At 41.9% G+C, this 20378-nt stretch overlaps 3 protein-coding genes across 7 annotated transcripts in view; 2 read left to right on the forward strand and 1 right to left on the reverse strand.

Moving 5' to 3' along the window:
* The window catches only part of SLC36A3 (solute carrier family 36 member 3), a 29065-nt gene extending 14132 nt beyond the window's left edge, over window positions 1–14933 (reverse strand). For 2 of the 3 annotated variants that reach the window (XM_032158399.3, XM_058440053.1), the window contains exons 1-5: window positions 14397–14933; window positions 9857–9947; window positions 7440–7528; window positions 4654–4749; window positions 258–380 (exon numbers count right to left, since the gene is read on the reverse strand). In XM_032158399.3, coding sequence (XP_032014290.1) covers window positions 258–380; window positions 4654–4749; window positions 7440–7528; window positions 9857–9947; window positions 14397–14524 — 527 coding nt within the window. In that variant the 5' untranslated portion in view covers window positions 14525–14933. The remainder of the gene's footprint in view (window positions 1–257; window positions 381–4653; window positions 4750–7439; window positions 7529–9856; window positions 9948–14396) is intronic. The other variant, XM_032158400.3, reaches the window with a different exon arrangement.
* The window catches only part of GM2A (ganglioside GM2 activator), a 109512-nt gene that overhangs the window by 38586 nt on the left and 50548 nt on the right, over window positions 1–20378 (forward strand). The window contains exon 5 of one of the 2 annotated variants that reach the window (XM_058440064.1): window positions 8607–8735. The exons of the other annotated variant lie outside the window; for it this stretch is intronic. The gene's annotated coding sequence lies outside the window, so the exon portion shown is untranslated. Of the gene's footprint in view, window positions 1–8606; window positions 8736–20378 lie in introns of those variants that run through there. 2 annotated transcript variants of the gene reach the window in all.
* The window catches only part of SLC36A1 (solute carrier family 36 member 1), a 230218-nt gene that overhangs the window by 12692 nt on the left and 197148 nt on the right, over window positions 1–20378 (forward strand). Inside the window, exon 1 of one of the 2 annotated variants that reach the window (XM_058440059.1) lies at window positions 8654–8741. The exons of the other annotated variant lie outside the window; for it this stretch is intronic. The gene's annotated coding sequence lies outside the window, so the exon portion shown is untranslated. Of the gene's footprint in view, window positions 1–8653; window positions 8742–20378 lie in introns of those variants that run through there. 2 annotated transcript variants of the gene reach the window in all.

The following is a 20378-nucleotide window of genomic DNA, read 5'->3' on the forward strand; positions in this document are numbered from 1 at the left end:
AATTAGATTACATATATATACACATATGTATATGTATATATGTATTTATTCATCTATACACACACACACCACATGCACACACACACACATACACACGCAATTTTTTTCAGAATCATTTGAAAGTCAATTGCAGGTCACTTTGGAAGGCCAAGGCAGGTGGATCATTGAGGTCAGGAGTTCGAGACCAACCTGACCAACATGGTGAAACCCCGTGTCTACTAAAAATACAAAAATTAGCCAGGTGTGGTGGTAGGCACCTGTAAATCCCAGCTACTTGGGAGGCTTGGGCAGGAGAATTGCTTGAACCCTGAAGGTGGGGGTTGCAGTGAGCTGAAATCTTGCCACTGCACTCCAGCCTGGGTGACAGAGCCAAACTCCATCTCAAAAAAAAAAAAAAAAAAAAAAAGTCAATTGCAGGGATCCTAACACTTAACCCCTAAATTCTTAAGACTGTAATAGCCAGAAAATCAACTTCAGTATCTTCATATATATACATATATACAGTTTCTATTTAATACATATATACAGTTTCTATTTTAAATACACTCATTCATTGGTATCCAAGACCCCCTACAAATTCAAAATCTGCAGATGCTCAAGTCTCTTATATAAAAATGACTTAGTATTACCCCAGTTCTCTCTAAAGTATCTTTTGTAGCTATTTTATTTTTTAATTCAGGATCTAATGAAAGTTTGTATATTGCATTTGGCTACATCTCTAGCCAAGTGGGAAGATCACTTGAGCCCAGGAGGTTGAGGCTGCAGCGAGCCATAATCACACCACTACACTCTAGCCTGGGAAACAGAGTGAGAATCTGTCTCAAAAAAAAAAAAAAAAAAGAAAAAAGAAATTGTTAATTTTGTAAGAGATGATGATGGTATGATGATTATACTTTTTAAAGTTATTATCTGTTAGAGCTACTAAAATAAAATACTGAATTATTTTATTTTATTTTTTTTGAGACAGAGTCTCAGTGTGTTTTCATCACATTGGCTTTGTTTGAAAAGTATAGGCCAATTGTCTTATAGAATGCCCCACATTGCGGGCTTGTATGATTGCTTCCTCGTGATTAAATTCAGGGGGCACTTTTAGCAAGAATACTATAGAGGTGATAGTTTTGCACCTCTATTTTATCATATTGGGAGACACATGATATCCTGTTGTTCTGCTTTGTTGGTGACTGCCAGATCTCCTACTGGAAATGTACATTTTCCCTTTGTAATCTGTGGGGTAAAACTTAGAGATGGCACGATTATCCCGTTCCTCAAACCAATGGTTTTACCATTCACTAATGTTCCTCGCTTGAATCAATTATTTCATTGGTGGTTGCAAGGTGGTGGTTTTCTAAGTCTATCTATCATTTCTTCTAAATTTATTAGCTGGTTTTTAAGAGAGATATATTGTTTTCTCCTCTTTTTTTGGCATCACAACAGACACATGTTAATTATTTCTAAATTTAATATCTTATACTCTGTTATTGTCATTATTCTTTTGTGTTCTTAAATTACTCCAAATTTGGAGATGCATTTTTTTTAAAGAACAAAAATATGTTCCTTTACTTAGATTATAATGTTTAGATAAGGGCTTTTCAAAATTGGCTTGTAGTATCAACCAATTTGTTGGTTGAGGCATATGTTAAAAATACAGACTCCTGGTTCTCATATCATCCTATTGAGTCAGAATCTTGGCAGTGTCACATGCGACTTCAGAATAATATCTTTATCTGTCTATCATAGGAAGATTTCTCAAACATATACAAAAGCAATGAATAATTTAATGCATATAACGAGAGTTTAACGAGAATAATTTAATGAATTCACATGTGTTCGTCCCCGCTTCAACAATGAACTTTTTGCCACTTGTTCTCTATCTCTTCAGCCGCATCACACACATACTGAATTTGCCGGTGTATTTGTAGCAAACCAGAGATCCCAAGTTATTTCACCTGTAAATAATTCAGTATGGGCCAGGCGCGGTAGCTCATGCCTGTAACCCCAGCACTTTGGGAGGCCGAGGCAGGCGGATCACGAGGTCAGGAGATCGAGACCATCCTGGCTAACACGGTGAAACCCCATCTCTACTAAAAATACAAAAAATTAGCTGGGCGTAGTGGCGGGCACCTGTAGTTCCAGCTACTCAGGAGGCTGAGGCAGGAGCATGGCGTGAACCCGGGAGGTGGAGCTTGCAGTGAGCCGAGATCGCGCCACTGCACTCCAGACTCTGTCTCAAAAAAAAAAAAAAAAAAAGTAATAATTCAGTATGTAGCTCTAATAGATAATAACTTTAAAAAGTATAGTCATCATACCATCATCATCTCTTACAAAATTAACAATAATTTCTTTTTTTTTTTTGAGACAGATTCTCTGTTTCCCACGCTAGAGTGTAGTGGTGCTATCATGGCTCACTGCAGCCTCAACCTCCTGGGCTCAAGTGATCCTCCCACCTCAGCCTCCTGAGTAGCTGGATCCACAGGCGTGTGCTACCAGGCCTGGCTATTTAAAAACATTTTTTGTAGAGATGGGGTCCCACCGTGTTGCCTAGGCTGTCTTGACACCTGGTCTCAAGAGATCTTCCCACCTTGACTTCTTAACGTGTTGGGATTACAGGCATGAGCCATTGTGCTTGGCCAATAATTTCTTTATACCATCTAATATTCAGTCCATATTCAGATTTTTCCAGTTCTCTCAAAGATATCTGTCTTACAGTTGGTTTCCAAACAAGTCTACACATTGTATTTTGTTAAGTCTCTTAAGTTTTTTAAACTGCTATATTCCCCTTGCCTTGTTTATTTTTTCCTTGCAACTTTTAATTTTTTGTTTGCTGCTGAAGATACCAGATCATTTGTCCTGTAGTATATCCTATTTTTTCTGTTTGGTTGGTGACTTCCTCATGATGTTATTTATCTTGTTCCTCTATCCCCTGTGCTTCCTATAAATGGATATTAGATCTAGTGCCTTGAATAAATGGAGCTTTCAAATTTATTTTTGAAATATCTCACAGGTGGTACTACTCCGTACTCCCTGCTGTGGGCTATTATGAGACACACATAGCTAGCTGTCATGTATATAAATATGAGAAGCTAAGATGAGTACATGGGGTCAGGTAGCATCAGTGCATTCTCCCTTTATAAAGCTTCCCAGTGACCATTCCTCTAGCAGCTTGAGCATCCATTAATGACCATTGCCTCCATGGAATGGGCAGTTTTTGTTTGTTTGTTTGTTTGTTTGTTTGTTTGTTTTGAGACAGAGTCTCACTCTGTCACCCAGGCTGGAGTGCAATGGTGTGATCTCGGCTCACTGCAACCTCTGCCTCCTGGGTTCAAGCGATTCTCCTGCCTCAGTCTCCTGAGTAGCTGAGATTACAGGCACCCACCACCATGCCTGGCTAATTTTCATATTTTTAGTAGAGACAGGGTTTCGCCATGTTGGTCAGGCTGGTCTCGAACTCCTGACCTCAGGTGATCCACCTGCCTTGGCCTCCCAAAGTGCTGGGATTACAGGCGTGAGCCACCACACCCGGCCAAGGAATGTGCAGTTTTTAATCAAGCTCCTCAGGTATCTCTTAGTAAATTAAAGATGACAAATTATTACTTTAAATATTTTTTAAATGTTTCTAACTCTGTCTCATGACCTCATCTGATCATTAGAGTGGCTCCTGATCAGGAGATCAATGACCTACTGAGAATCCCAAGAGAGGAGCTGCAAAGGAATCTTAGCAGCCACAATTTGACTCACTACCTCCTGAGGGACTTTGCTGGGGAAGGCTCCAATGTTAGGTTCTTGGTCAAATCTCTGCTCCACCTATATCAATGTCCATGCCTTTGGATATTTTATTTTATCTTTATAAGCCTCATAGAAAACCATTTTGTACACCGTTAACTTTTTATCAAGGCAGGGAACAACCTGAATGTTCACCTTAGGGGAATAAGCAAATGAAACGGATATACATCCACACTAGGGAACACTGTGAGCCTTAAAAAATAATGAGGTCGGCTGGGTGAGGTGGTTCACACCTATAATCCCAGCACTTTGGGAGGCTGAGGCGGGCGGGTCATCTAAGGTCAGGAGTTCGGGACCAGCCTGGCCAACATGGTGAAACCCTGTCTCTACTAAAAACACAAAAATTAGCCGGGCGTGGTGGTGGGCGCCTGTAATCCCAGCTATTCAGGAGGCTAAGGAAGGAGAATCACTTGAACCCAGGAGGCAGAGGTTGCAGTGAGCTGAGGTCGCACCATTGCACTCTAGCCTGAGCAACAAGAGTGAAACTCTGTCCCTCCCCCCCAAAAAATGAGGTTCATTTGTATGTTCTGACATGAAAAAATAGGGATATATTGTTAGATGAAAAATCAAATTTTCAAAAATTATCCTAAGTAATGTATAAGAAAATAGAAAGCAAAGTATGTACTTCCATTCACACACATATATTGATGTACATGTAGAGAAAAAAGCCTAAAGGAATATTTACTAACTAGATTTCAATGATTACCTTATGGGTACAGAGTGAGATGGCAGATGGGGTTATCGAGGTGATTCTCTACATTGTTTGATTGTTTACAATAAAAGCATATTCATTTAAAACCTGTGTAAGTGGAAATAAGGAAAAGTGATGATGATTATTATTGTTGTTACTACTACGACATCTGTGACTACTACCTTCCCCACACTGCATGGGTCCTCAGCCAGGTGTTTGGGCAGGTTTCAAGGCTGTACATCGTGGCCTCTTCATAGTTCACAAAAGTCTTTTGCAGTCTAGGGGGAAAGAACAAACAACGCATAATTTAAAACATTTTTGTTAAAGGTACAGTTTTCTCCCAAAGTGAGTGATTTTTATGTATTTGTGTGTGAGCATGAAGCGTTCTGTCAATTTTCTCACAGTGATCTACTTTATACTTTAACAACTTTCAGGAGTTTGCCTTTTTTTCTTTTTTTGCAATTATCCCTTTAAGCACAAATATTTAACCGACTATCATTGGATTTATTCTTCTTGAGTAAATGGTAGCCGTGCATTGACGTAGATCTGCAAAGCAGGAAAGGGGATATGGAGGGGGAGAGGAGGAGGGATGGGAAGAGGTGGTGTGGGTGTGGCCAGGCCAGTGATTCCCTCCTTCCCATTGCTGATGGTGTCAGAACATTTGAGATCCTGGCCTGGGCCAGACCCCTCATAAAGGTGATACTCGGGATCCTGCCCAGCCCCCTGTAGGATGTGATGCCCAAGTTCCAGCCTATTCATCTTCCCATGTCCCTCTTCCTCAACTCTTTTAGGGGTGGAGCAGGCCCTGCTGCAGAAACACCTTTGGCTGGAGCAAGTGGAAACAGCAGCAGGTTGCCCAGCTCCTGGAAGCACGGCGTAAATTGCAGGACTGAGGGGAACGGGTGGGAGAGAGGAAGGGCTTTAGCCTTCTTCAGAAATCAGAGTTTAAATCCCAACATGACCCTCTGGTAGCCAGACATGTAGAGCCAGTCTCTTGAGATCTCTGGGCCTCAGTTTTCTTCACATGCAGTCTGGATTTTGGGGGAAGAGACAGTGAGAGATGGATATGGAGAAGTGCTGGAACATGGCATTTTTATTACTGCCCACTGTGATAGGCATTTTCAATACAAATGAGGTCACTCTGCATAGAACTGGCAAGGATATGAATCTGAGGGTTGCAAATTCAAAAGCTGTGGGATCAGAGAGGTACTGGTGATCTGGTGAGTGACAGGGGCTGAGTATAAGAGACAGTAGGGAGCATTGGAGACTGCAAACCAGAATAACACGTCCCATCGTAAAAGGGATTGCTTAGGACTTGCCTCTAGAAGCACATCTAAAAAATGAAGGCTCAGAAGCAGTCAGTTGTCTAACTGATTAAGAAGGCAGAGATTTTTTTTGTTTTGTGAATGTGAAATCTCCAGGTTTTTTTTTTTTTTTTTTTTTTGAGACAGTTTTCACTCTTGTTGCCCAGGCTGGAGGGCAATGGCGAGATCTTGGCTCACCAAAACCTCCGCCTCCCAAATTCAAGTGATTCTCCTGCCTCAGCCTCCCAAGTAGCTGGGATTACAGGCACGCACCACCACGCCTGGCTAATTTTGTATTTTTAGTAGAGATGGGGTTTCTGTATGTTGGTCAGGCTGGTCTCGAACTCCTGACCTCAGGTGGTCTGCCTGCCTCGGCCTCCCGAAGTGCTGGGATTATAGGTATGAGCCACTGCACCCGGCCGAAATCTCCAGGGTTTAAACATTGACTAAAAAATAAAACTGTGAAGTCCCCCAAAACATAACTGAAGGCCATAGCCAACTCTTAGGCCATCACTCTGCAACCTCTATATTAGAAAAAATAAAAGACAAGTCATCAGAGAAAAAAAAAAGTCAGAGAAAGGCTTTCAGAAATGGTCTGATGTCAGAAGCTTATCTGGTGATATAATGATCCCAGAAGGCTTGAGGGAAGACAAGATTTGCAAAATGGTTAACAGTGGAGTCACAGTAGGTCTTTGAATACTGGCTCTGCCACTTCCCAGCTATATGACCCTGTGCAAGGCATTTAAACCTCAGTTTACTCATCTGTAAAATGGGAATAAAAATAGTGCCTATCATAGACTTACTGTGAGGAGTAAACAAGGCTTGCAAGGCTCTTGGCATGGTAACCACAGTGTAATTACATGATACATTTAACTACGGAATGAGTAAATGCTCTTAAAAGCATTTTGTGAGCAGGAAAGTGCTCTGAGAGTTAGGTGTGACTGATATGTACTCCAGGTACACCTATTTGGGTTATAATAATTAGGCTTTATGGGGAGTTTTATTTACCGTCCCTACTTTGACTTTTGAGGCCTTTCTTCACATTTACCAGGACCTATTTGGTTTTGCATGCCTTGGGAGTAGCCGAGCGCTGTGGATCTCTGCATTCTTTGTTTTTACTGCATTTGTCTTGTCTTTCTGAAATTGTTTTTGCATTAAAGTTTCAAATGCATAAACATTGATCATTATGTGTATGCTTTGATAATGACTGAAATCATTGTGAATGCTTCTTTTCAGTAAGTATGCTTTTTACTTTTACTAACATTGCAAATTACCCTGACAAGGTGTCGGTACTGGAGTGGGAGAAGATTGGGGGTGGAGAGGCTAAAAGGAAGAGAAGAAAGTCTCTGTCTCAAATAAATAGAGTAATTTATATAGTGCTTTTGCATCTTTTATCATTTTCGATGCTTTCAGTTAAGGAGATTTGGGCTCAGGGGGATGCAGGAATTTGACAGTCACCCAGCTTGTTAGCAGCAGCGTTGGATCTGTGCCTAGAGTCTCTAATTGGGACTCTCTGTCACTCTCTCCTTGCCTTCATAGAATCTAGAGGGGTAGGAAGGTGGCCTGGAGCAGTGGCCGAATTAATTGGGTCAGTGGTCAAAAGAAGCACAACACACCCTCAGAGGGGCCCCAGTGCTGGGATGAGAGAGAAGCAGGCCTCTGACCTTTGGCTGAGGTGTTGAGCACAGTTCAACAGGATGACCATGCAGTGCACGGTGAGGACCCCGATGGCCAGAAGGCTGACAGGACCGACCTGGAGGGGAGAGGAGAGAGGGGGAAGTGAGCCAGAAATGATCACTCCCATTCCCTGGCCCTCTCACCGTCTGCGTGCTGGGGCCTGTTGCATAATAAAACTGTCTTTGGGGTGACAGACCCAGCCTGAATGTCCTCATGCTCCCAGATGCTAGAATTTGAATGCTCTTCTTAGCATCCCTGTAGAGTGGCTGCCCAACTTCTGCTAGGATACTTCCAGTGACAGAGAGCTCATTACCTTCCCACGTAGCCCATGCATTTTCTTTTTCCTTGAGTTCTACCAGTTTAGAGTTCCTTGTGGTAAATTTATTTCGTTTGACACACCATGGCCCTCACTTCCTCCAAGATAATTGAGGACCAAGGTGTTCTTATGACTCAGTTCTCTTCCTCTGGTACAGAGATTATCAACAGGTGCCCTATTGACATTTCGGGGCAGATAATTATTTGTTATCAGGAGCAGTCTTGTGCATTATAGGATGTTTAGCAGCTTTCCTGAGCCTCTACCCACTAGGTGTCAGAGACTCTTCCCCTAGATTGTGGCAACCAAAAATGTCTGTAGAGAATGTAAAGGTCTTTGGCTTGGGTGGCAGGGGCTGGTGCAAAATGATCCCAAGTTGGGAATCACTACTGTAGTGTGTCTAATTTGTCGAGTTCCTTTTAAAAAGTGGGGCTGATTACTAATCATATCTTCCAGAGGTGATCAGAAGGGCATAAAGAGGGACCCTCTCACATCCTTTATTCTGAACACTTGTGTCTTTATAGATGTGACCTATCACAAAGATACAAATGAGGTATCAAGAGCACCACTAGACTCCACTGGAATGCAGGCTTCATGCAGCAGAGACTCTCGTGTCTTGTTTGCTTCTATATTCCCAGGGGCTACAAATGCACAGGGTAGATAGGTACTCAATACATATTTCTCAAATGAGTCATGGCCAGAGGTTCTGAAGGGAGATGAAAGGTAAAGAAATCATCTAATGACTCTGAGGAAGCAAACATCAAAGAATAAAAGCATCGTCTTAAAAAGCAAATACCACCCTGGCAAAGATAGTTTGGCTGAGGACCGTGTTTTTTTGCAGAAGCTCTAGAACCCAGAGGATTCCAAAGGGGAGTGTCCCATCTCTGGGTTGGAACCACTGAAGATCAGAAGTCATGACAGAGGAAGCAAGGGTCTCGCCTTCTTTAGACATGGGAGCCACTTACCAGGCCTGGAGGTAAGAAAAGATTCACTGCAATGAAATGGAATTATATATTTGGTATCAATTCCATTCAATAGATGTTAGTGGAAACTTGCTGTGTGCCAGTCCCTACAGAGGCTACCGTGGGGAGGTGCAAAGGGAAATCAGACAGTTTTTGCCCACAGAGATTTCAATTAAATGAGGAAGGTGGGTCTATTAAAAAACAAATATGTCGGCTGGGCGAGGTGGCTCACGCCTGTCATCCCAGCACCTTGCAAGGCCAAGATGGGCTGATCACCTGAGGTCAGGAGTTTGAGACCTGCCTGGCCAACATGATGAAAACCTGTCTCTACAAAGAATACAAAAATTAGCTGGGCGTGGTGGCCCACACCTGTAATGCCAGCTACTCGGGAGGCTGAGGCAGGAGAATCACTTGAACCCAGGAGGTAGAGATTGCAGTGAGCCAAGATTGTGCCACTGCACTCCAGCCTGGGGGACAGAGCAAGACTCTGTCTCAATAAATAAATAAATAAATAAATACTTATCTTATCTTCGTAAGTGCTTTAAGAATCCCAGGTAAGGTAAATATAAATGGTAGAAAAATACAAAGTGAGGATGGCATTAATGATCATAGGAAAGAGTAAAGTTTTAGAGAGGAGGCAATTTAAAAAGACAGGAACAAGGGGGCAGGAACAGCACAGGAAAAGAGAAAGAGGTAGGCTGGCGTGGGGAGAGTGGATTGGTGGGATTGATGGAGGCGTCTATCCTCATGTCCAAGACATTTTCTCATGCGCCATCATGTAGTTTGGAACAGGAGTCACACACTCAAATGCCTGCAGGGATTGGGCTGTTAATGCAAATAATGAAATGAGCTGCATGTGATCCTAGGGAGTGGGGAGGACTGTGGGGAGAATGGTGGCAAAGTAGAGTGAGATGAGCATGGTGAGTCTTTAAGAGTAATGGTGTGCCCCCTCCAGGGATGCTTAGGTTGGACCCAGGTTGGCTCCAGAGGATTGATGCCAACAGGCACATTTTCAATTGCAGAGGTTACCCCCAAATTGCCCATTGATAACAATATGAAGGCCTTCAAGACCTATCACCCCCTTCCGCAAATGAGCAAACCTAGTTCCCATCCCACAGATGCCTCTTACCAATAAGCCGGCATTCTTTATGGCCAGGGGAAGCCCCAGGAGCCCTGTGCCAATGTTGCATTTCAACAAGTGGATCAAAGTTTGAATCATCCTGTGGTGGGAAGAGTAGGGAGACAGAAGGTACTGTTAGTGGAAGGGAAGCATGGCCAGAAGCCCAGCCTCCTTCTGGCATCTCCAGAGCGCCTGATAGGAAGAGGGACAAAACCTGATGAGGTAGACTTGGAGACAACTCTCAGTTCTAGCAGTCTGTCCTGGAACATCTGATCTGGGGATGGTGCTAGTTTAAGTGACTCAACAAATATTTAATACACACTAGGCTCTAAGGGAAATAAAAATTGCTACTATTCTGGATAACACTCTACTACTGGTTGGTTCATTAATTCATCCAGTGATTTCTTTCATGAATTATTCTCTCAAATAACATTTATTGCGACCTAATACATGTCTATCAGTTAGATAGACAATGGAAAAAATTAGTAATAGTTGCCTCAATCTACAGTGAGGCATCAGGTTATTTATTAACTGACTCACTAGAAACAAAAATCTACCATATATAGAATATTTACTGGTTTTAGTTTACTCCTTCATCCATTTGTTCAACCAATATTTACTGTGAATACGAATTGCTTGTGCTCTCTCTCTCTCTCTCTATATATATATGAAATGAGCTGCATGTGATATATATCTATCTCTCTCTATATATATCTATGAATTGCTATGTAATATATCCACATTATGCACTGGGTAAAATTTAATAATGTAATAACCATTGTTACTATGCATATAGAGTACTTATGGTGGTCCCAGCAGGGGGCTAGGGCCTAGGGTTCTAAATATTCTTCACACCTGTGCTGGCAGCTCCTGCCCAGGCATCTCCAATCTTGATGTGGATTGGCTAGGAAAGGTGGGAGCAGGATCATGAGAACAGAATCAAAAAGGAACTTAAATAAAAAGTACATGTGTAAGCATTGAACGCAGAGGTAGGAGCACTTAATTCTGAGTTCTAGCTCTGCTGCTAACCTACTGTGTTTGGTTACTACTTTGGGAAGCCCTTAGCTGCTTAGATCCTGTTTCACTGCCACAAAAGGGAGAACAATTTTAGTCTTGCCTATGTCCCAGGGAAGCTGTAAGACTCAAAAGAGGTAACAACATGATGAATCATGGAATCATGAAGTGCTTCACAGATGTGAGCATCATCATCATCATATCATTGTCTCATCATCATCATGATCATCATCATGATCATCATCATCACTGCCACCTTTGGTTTGGCCTTCATGGTGCTCACTTTTTAGAAAGTGCATCCTTCAAGAGGAAGAAGAATTGGGATGATAGGAAAAAGGCAAGCGTGGGCTGGTTTAAGCAAGTAGAAGTGCCCCCTCCACCCAAGAACAAAAGGGTACCTTGAAGATGCCATTGGGAGATACAGATGAAGTCTCAGGCTAAGATAGAGAATGCCCTTGTGCCACACTTCAGTTGTCTGCAGGTGGCCAGGAGAGCCAAAACCAACTGCCCAAATGAGTCCAGCAGAGACAGTGCTCACATCTCTTTGTCTTATCCATTAGGGAGTCATGGCAAGGGGCTTGGAAGAAGCTGTACCAGGTCTTTGCATTTCAGTGCTGACCTGAGAGAGGGTTGGGTTGCGAGAACAGGTGGACTGTTGGGGACTTCTGTGACTTCAGTCTATTGAGTGAAGTCTATTGACCTAACTTCTGTTAGGGCAGTCTGTTCACCTAAGGATGGGGGGTGGGGCACCCATTGTCCCTTTACTTCCAAGAGATAACTTTTATTTCTTGATAACTGTAATTTGTCAATTCTTTAGTAGTAATTTCTCCAAAAGATGTGGTCCCATTTCCCACCCTCTGCTCTTTTTTCTTTTGTCTCTCACTTCTTTCCTGTGACAGCATCCATGTCTTACCCCTATTTGAATCACATATTGTGGGAAAGGTGAGACAAGGTTTCGGAGGAACCACTGTGCCTTAGCTGACAGCATTACCCATCTGGACCTTGAAGCATAAATAGATGTTGCAAGCTCCCCTGAGACTTAAAAAATTGGGTTTATATTTTTTCTTGAAAACTATACAATTGCTATTATAAAAGGAAATTCCAAAATCCCACCAATTGAAAATAACCACACATTATAATTAGCACTCCTCTGGGCATCTTTTTTTGCTCTAAATGCACCAAATTTTACATAAAGAGAACCGCTATACATTCTGGATCCTCAACTAATTTTCTGTATGAATAAATGTGCTACACACTTTCCATGTCCATAGATTTCCTCCATCACTTGTAATGACTGTGTCATATTCTACTGTATGTTTGTTCCATGTGTTAACCTTTCTCTTAATGTTTCCAAGTTTTCAATATTATTGAAACTGCCTTTGCAAAATTATAACAGGAAATTATGACAGTGAAAGAAATCAGACCTAACCAGCTCCATCTTGGTTCTAACCTTTAAGATGTCCTTGTTGATTCCTGGACATAAGCTGAACTAACTTTGGGGAGGAATTCACTTCATGGTTTGACTATTGATATCAACCCTTTCCCAAAAAGACCCCCTTCTTGCCTGGGGACCATTCTGCCTTTGCAGGACTAACAAATTGGCTATAACATTGGATATTACAGTTTAGGGGTCATGCAGCCTCTGGCTCCAGGAGTCTAAACCTCCCCAAATTGTTCCTGGGGATAACATCACATTATAAAGCCTAAAATCAGTGTTTGAGTTATTTTGCAGACCCTGCACTCTGATGGACCATCTGAAACCACCCAGACCAGTCATCTGGCTAAACCAGTTCTGCCATCCCACCCAAGAATAGAAAACAGCAAGAAAAACTCACTTTGAGCCCCTGTGATTCCATCTCCAACCTGATCAATCAGCACTCCCCACTTCCCAAGCTCCTACCCACCAAATTATCTTTAAAAACTCTAATTCCCGAATGTTCAGGGAGACCGATTTGAATGATAATAAAACTCTGGTCTTGAGCTTGCAGTGAGCTGAGATCGCACCACTGCACTCCAGCCTGGGCGACAGAGCGAGACTCCGTCTAAAAAAAAAAAAAAAAACCTCTCGTCTCTTGCACAGCAGGTTCTGGATGAATTACTCTTTCTCCATTGCAATTCCCCTGTCTTGATAAATCGTCTCTGTCTAGGCAGTGGGCAAGGTGAACCCATTGAGTGGTTACATTATAACAAGTGCTTTGATAAAAATTATGCACTCTTGTGCTATTATTTCATTAGAAAAAATTCCTAGAAGGGGTATTATTAATCAAAGGGTATATTTATTTATATTTCATTATACTTTAAAAAACTAGATTGTAATACTTACAGTACAAAATTCAAAAGATAAAACACAATAATCCAAATCCTTATGAAACAAATATAAAACTCTTTTCTCTCAGCCTCCGAATTCTCTTCCCCAGAGGCAACCACTGCTGTCAGTTTTGTGTGTGTGTGCACGAGCTCTATACTTTCAGACAGGATTTGCCAAATAAATATTTGTATGTTTTATACAAATGACATTTTAGGATTTGACATGCAACATTGCCATCTAGAAAGATACCAATTTAATTCTTCCCAAAAAGATGAGAGAGGGCATTTCCTGATATCCTTATCAACACTGGGGATTGTCATTGATAATCTCTTTGTGCCCACAGTTATTACTGATCTGATGATTACCAGATAGCAGTCTGATTGACAGTAAGTCCTAGAAGAAGAGTTCTGTCGAGATCATGTCCTTTGCAGGGACATGGATGGAGCTGGAAGCCAGTATACTCCGCAAACTAACAAAGGAACAGAAAACCCAACACTGCATGTTCTCACTTGTAAGTGGGAGCTGAACAATGAGAACACATGGACACAGGGAGGAGAACAAGACACACACTGGGGCTGGTTGGGGATGGGGGGCAGGGGAAGGGAGAGCATCAGGATAAATAGCTAAGGTATGTGGGCTTAATACCTAGGTGATGGGTTGATAGGTGCAGCAAACCACTATGACACACGTTTACCTATGTAACAAACCTGCATGTCCTGTACATGTATCCTGGAGCTTAAATTTAATTTAATTTAATTTAAAAAAAAGAGAGAAGAGTTCCATGTGTCTGAGTCTGGGGCAGTAAAGGTGGAGACATGGAGTTACCACCTTTTGTTTTCTGGATGGATGGCATGGGGGGTTGGGGAGAAGAGGCAGAGAGAATAATGGCAGATGTGTGAAGAGAAGAAGGCAGCCAGAGACTGTGGAAGAAAGAAAGGGAGGAAGGAAAGGGCAGACAGCCTGAGATAGGAAACTGTCCCTGGAGACAAGCTGCTCATGTTGAGGGTGGCTGCTCTAGCTGGGTTCTTCGTAAAAACTGGGAAACAGGGCTAGTAGCCAGAGCCACAGGGATTGACCTCCTTAGATTCTGAGGTTTCATCTTTTATCCATGCATATCCTGTTAATGGAATAAGCATGTTAAGGAGATAGATGAAGGAAGACATAGTCCAGAGCTGCAAAAACAGCAGTGCTTGACCTCAGGCCTGGAAGGGCAGTGCGGCCACTTACGATAGTCCAGCTTCTCCAGCAGGATGGACATTCTCTGAAGTAATGCTACTGCTGCTCTCCAAGGGTGACTGAGATCCGTTGTCCAAGGAGTTCAGCTCACTGTTGTAGTCCCTTCCAAGCAATGACATCTTCAACACGGTGGGTAGGTGGCGGAGGCTCAGGGTTAAGGCTCTGAATGAGCCTCTGATGGGTCTTTCTCCAGAGAAACCATGGCTGCCGACCTGAGATGCTGGCTCCTAACCCCAAGGATGTGTGCTGCTGGCTGAAGCCTGAAGTGCATGAATCAGGGAAGCGGTGGTGGCAGGAGAGGCTGATGTTGATGATGCCTCACCTGGTTCTTGAGGGACTTATGAAAGACCCATCTCAGTCAGGATGGTCCTCAGTTTCCCTCGCAATTGCTTGCCCAACCAGGACTTGCCTGGGCTTTTGGCCTCTCCTAGTTTAGCCTTGCTGCTGTAGGGCAAAGTGAACAGTGGGACTGGGAGGCAGAAGGCACCATTGGATTGGAGGTCCTGGTGCCTGGATGTGGGGCCAGGCTCAGTGCTTGTCTGTCTTTAGCAAGGAAGAAACCAGAGCTACCTCACAATGGAGGCTGCCCAGCCAATGAGCTGCTGCAGAATCCTGGGATGCAGATGTGGCCCAACAGAGCATAATCCAGCTACCATGTTCCCTGGGTGGGGTGAAGAGTGGCTTGTAAGGCCCAGTTCAAATGCCACCTGCTCAGAATTTCTATACAGGAGGCATGTATGGCCTGCCAGTGATTTGGAAGGGAGTGCAGGTCATGTTTAAAAAAAATCATTTGTTCAGAAAATATTTATTGAGCATCTAATATATGCTAGAAACTGTTCTCCATGCTGGGAATATATTAGGGTAGAAAACTTACTACAATCTCTGTTCTCATGGAATTTACGATCTGGAGGGGCTGGGGGAGACAGACAATAAACAAAACAAATATATCAAGTATCTGTTAGTAAAAAGTGGTATAGAGAAAATCCAGGCAAGGGTAATGGGGGAGTGTCAGCTAGGGGGAGGGTCACAATTTTAGATTGGGTGATCAGAGAGGGCCTCACCTAGAAAGTGACATTTGGGCAAAGGGCTGAACAAAGTGAGGGAGCACAACTCACGTAGGTCTTGGGTAAGAAACTCCCAGCAGAGGGGCAAGAAGGGCAAAGGTCCTGAGGCAGGAGAGTGCCTGGGGTGTTTTAAGAATGGCAATGAGGTCATATGGCTATCTGGGAGCGCACAAAGGAGAACGGATTCTCCTGGTTTGTGCCTATTGCCCTGGCATAATTACTAATGGTGCCTCCCTTCATTATTAAAAGTATCCTGCAGCTGAGTGAGGTGGTGCACACTTGTAGACCCAACTACTTGGGAGGCTGAAATGGTAAGATTGATTGAGGCCAGCCTGGGAAAAGACCCTAAAAATAAAATAAAATAGGCCAGGCTCAGTGGCTCACACCTATAATCCCAGCACTTTGGGAGGCCGAGGTGGGCAGATCACCTGAGGTCAGGAGTTAGAGACCAGCCTGGCCAACATGGTGAAACCCCATCTCTACTAAAAAATATAAATATTAGCCGAGCTTGGTGGCATGTACCTATAGTCCCAGCTACTTGGGAGGCTGAGGCAGGAGAATCTCTTGAACCCCGGAGGCGGAGGTTGCAGTGAGCGGAGATCGCACCATTGTACTCCAGCCTGGGTGACGAGAACAAAATTCCACCTCAAAAAAAAAAAAAAAGAATAAAATAAACAGAGATATCCTGGTTTCGATGACAAATTACATGGTCACACCAGAGATGTGGTTAAAGAGGTAATGAAAGTGGGATGGAGTGGGTGGGCAGGATCTTGTAGGCTATTGTAACAACTTTAGATTTTACTTTAAGAGATGAGAAATCATGGAGGGTTCTGAGCAGAGAAGTGACATGACTTAAACATTTTGACAGGATGTCTCTGGCCATTTTTTTTTTTTTTTTTTTGGCGAGCAGATTGAGGGGTGCAAGGGATATCAATTAGGAGGCTATTACAATAATCCAGGAGGGTGTAGCAATGACCCAGGTGTCAGTCTGTAGTGGCTTAAACCAGAGTGGTAGTGAAAGAGATGGTGAAAAGTGATTGAATTCTGGATACTTTTAAAGATAAAGCCAAGAGGATGTGCTGATGAACTTGAGGTGGGGTATAAAAGAGAGAGGAATCAAGGAAGACTCCAACATTTTTGACATGAGTAACAGAAAGAATGGGACTGGCATTAACAAAATCGCGTCCTGAAGCTGCTTTTGCAGAGCAAGCACCAGCACTGAACTTTGATTGCATGTTTGTTTGGGATGACTGCACAGATTGCTTATGAAGCTCATGGGGGCCAAGGTACTCCCCACACCACCTCTTAGTGCTGCTGTAAAATCAGCACTGGGAGCTTCTCTCTTCCTCTGAATATCAAATGAAATTTCTCTCTCCTCTGATGCCCAAAAGACTTTTTCTCAAGTTGAAAATAATTTCCCCTCCCCTGTTGCACTTATTCATTTATTATTTTATTTTTATTTTTTTGAGACAGAGTTTCACTGTCACCCAGGCTGAAGTGCAGTGGCATAATCACAGTTCACTGCAACCTCCTCCTCCCGGGCTCAAGCGATCCTCCAACCTCAGCCTCCCAAGTAGCTGGGACTACAGGCATATACCACCATGCCCAGCTAATTTTTGTATTTTTTGTAGATATGGGGTTTTGTGGCCGGGTGCAGTGGCTCATGCCTGTAATCCCAGCACTTTGGGAGGCCGAGGTGGGCAGATCATCTGAGGTGAGGAGTTAGAGACCAGCCTGACCAACATGGTGAAACCACATCTCCACTAAAAATACAAAAAATTAGCCAGGCATGGTGGCATGCACCTGTAATCCCAGCAAATCGGGAGGCTGAGGCAGGAGAATCACTTGAACCCAGGAGGCGGAGGTTGCAGTGAGCCGAGGTCACGCCATTGCACTCCAGCCTGGACGACAGAGTAAGACTCTGTCTCGAAAAAAAAAAAAAAAAAAAAAAAAAAAAAAAAGAAGTGGGATTTTGCCAGGTCATTTATTCATTGTTTTAATACTTACCTAACCCATGCCTATTCTATATAAGGTGCTGCAGATTTAACAATGAATAGGATGGACCGTCGTTCCATTTGCAAGGAGTCTGTCTTTCCTTTAGTAGGAAGACAGACAGTAAACAAGTAAACAAGACAGTGATCGATTATAATAAATGTTATGCTTGTTTTAAAACAAGGCAAAGCCAAACTCACAACTACAAAACAGAGACGGTGGAAATCACCATCACCCAGAGCAAGCACACAAAAGGATGTTGGCTTGTAATTTCCTTTTCTTTTCTTTTCTTCTTTTTTTTTTTTTAATGTGTCTTTGTCTGGTTTTGGTATCGGGGTAATACTGAACTTCTATAATAGTCAATGAGTTTGGAAGTAGTCCCTCCTCTTCTGTTTTTTGGAATAGTTTGAGTAGGATTCGTATTAGTTCTTCTTTAAATGTTTAGTAGAATTCAGCAGTTAAGCCATAGGGTCCAAGGCTTTCCTTTACCTGGAGACTTTTTATTATTGCTTTGATCTCATTACTTGTTATTGGTCTCTTCAGGTTTTGGATTTCTTCCTGATTCAATCTTGGTAGATTGTATGTGTCTAGGAATTTGTCCATTTCTTGTAGATTTTCCAATTTATTGGCATATAGTTGCTCATAGCAGCCATTAATGATCCTTTGTATTTCTGCAGTATCAGTTGTAATGTCTCTTTTTTCATTTCTGATTTTATTTACTTGGATCTTCTCTCTATTTTTCTTAGTCTGGCTATTGGTTTGTCAATTTTGTTTAACTTTTCAAAAAAACCAACATTTTGTTTTATCGATCTTTTATATTGTTTTCATTTCAATTTCATTTATTTCTGCTCTGATCTTTATTATTTCTTTTCTTCTACTAATTTTGGGTTTGGTTTACTCTTGCTTTTCTAGTTCTTTAAGATGCATTTTGTTTGTTTGTTTTTTGAAATGGAGTCTCACTCTGTTGCCCTGGCTGGAGTGCAGTGGCACAATCTTGGCTCACTGCAACCTCCACCTCCTGGGTTCAAGTGATCTCGTGCCTCAGCTTCCCGAGTAGCTGGGATTACAGGCACCCACCACCATACCCGGCTAATTTTTTTTTGTATTTTTAGTAGAGACGGGGTTTCACCGTGTTGGCCAGGCTGGTTTTGAACTCCTGACCTCAAGTGATCCACCCACCTTGGCCTCCCAAAGTGCTAGCATTACAGGCGTGAGCCACCGTTCCCAGCTAGATGCATCGTTAGATTGTTTATTTGAAGTTTTCCCTATTTTTGATGTAGGCACTTACAGCTATAAACTTCCCTTTTAGTACTGCTTTTGCTGTATCCCATAGATTGTGGTATGTTATATTACCATATCATTTGTCTCAAGGATTTTTAAATTTTCTTCTTAATTTCTTCACTGACCCACTGGTCATTGAGGAGCACACTGTTTAATTTCCATGTGTTTGTATAGTTTCCAAACTTCCTCTTGTTGTTGATTTCAAGTTTTATTCCATTGTGGTCAGAGAAGCTGCTTGGTATTATTTCAGTTTTTTGGAATGTTTTAAGACTTGTTTTGTGACCTAACATATGGTCTATCCTTGAAAATGATCCATGTGCTGAGGAAAAGGATGTGTATTCTTAAGCCATTGGATGAAATATTCCATAAATATCTGTTAGATCTACTTGGTCTATAGCACAGATTAAGTCCTGTGTTTCTTTGTTAATTTTCTGTTGGGAAGATCTGTCCAATGCAGAAAGTTGGGTGTTGAAGTCTCTAACTATTGGTATCTATTTCTCTCTTTAGCTCTAATAATATTGGCTTTATATATCTGGGTGCTCCAGTGTTTGCTGCACATATAATTACAGTTGTTATATCCTCTTGTTGAATTGACTTTTTGATCATTATATAGTGAACTCCTTTGCCTCTTCTTACAGCTTTTGTCTTAAAATTTATTTTGCCTGATATAAGTATAGCTACTCCTGCTTTTTTTTTATTTCCATTGGCATGGAATATATTTTTTCATCCCTTTATTTTCAGCCTATGTATGCTTTTATAGGTGAAGTCATTTTCTTGTAGGCAACAGATCAGTGGGTCTTGTTTTTTTATTCATTCAGCCAGTTTATGTCTTTTGATTGGAGAGTTTAGTCCATTTACATTCAATGTTATTATTGATAAATAAGGATTTACTCTTGCCATTTTGTTACTTGTTTTCTGGTTGCGGTTTTCTCTTCCTTCTTTTTTTCCTTATCTTCCTTTAGTGAAACTGATTTTTATCTTTTGATATGCTTTAGTTTCTTGCTTTTGTGTGTGTGTGTATCCACTATATGTTTTTTGGTTTGAGGTTACCATGAGGCTTGCAAATACTATCTTATAACACATTATTTTAACCTGATAACAGATGAACACTGCATAAACAAGCAAACAAACAAAAACAAAGAAAACTAATAAAAACTCTGCCTTGACTTCATCCCCCTGCTTTTTAATTTTTCATTGTTTCTGTTTATATTTTATTGTAGTAAGTCTTGAAAAGTTGTTATTATTTTTGATTGGTTCATTGTTTAGTCTTTCTATTTAGGATAAAAGTAGGTCACACACCACAGTCACAGAGTTATAATAGTCTGTGTTTTTCTGTGTATTTACTATTACCAGTGAGTTCTGTACCTTCAGGTGATTACTTATTGCTCATTAACATCCTTTTCTTTCTGATTGAAGTACTCCCTTTAGCATTTCTGGTAGGACAGGTCTGGAGTTGATAAAGTCCTTCAATTTTTGTTTGTCTGGGAAAGTCTTTATTTCTCGTTCACGTTTGAAGTATATTTTCACCAGATATACTATTCTAGGGTAAAAGTGTTTTCCTTCAGCACTTTAAATATGTCATGCCACTCTCTCCTTGCCTATAAGGTTTCCACTGAAAAGTCTTGCTGCCAGACAT

The sequence above is a fragment of the Hylobates moloch genome, unplaced genomic scaffold (assembly GCF_009828535.3).
Source record: "Hylobates moloch isolate HMO894 unplaced genomic scaffold, HMol_V3 SCAFFOLD_6, whole genome shotgun sequence".
In the NCBI taxonomy this organism is placed as follows: Eukaryota; Metazoa; Chordata; class Mammalia; order Primates; family Hylobatidae; genus Hylobates; species Hylobates moloch.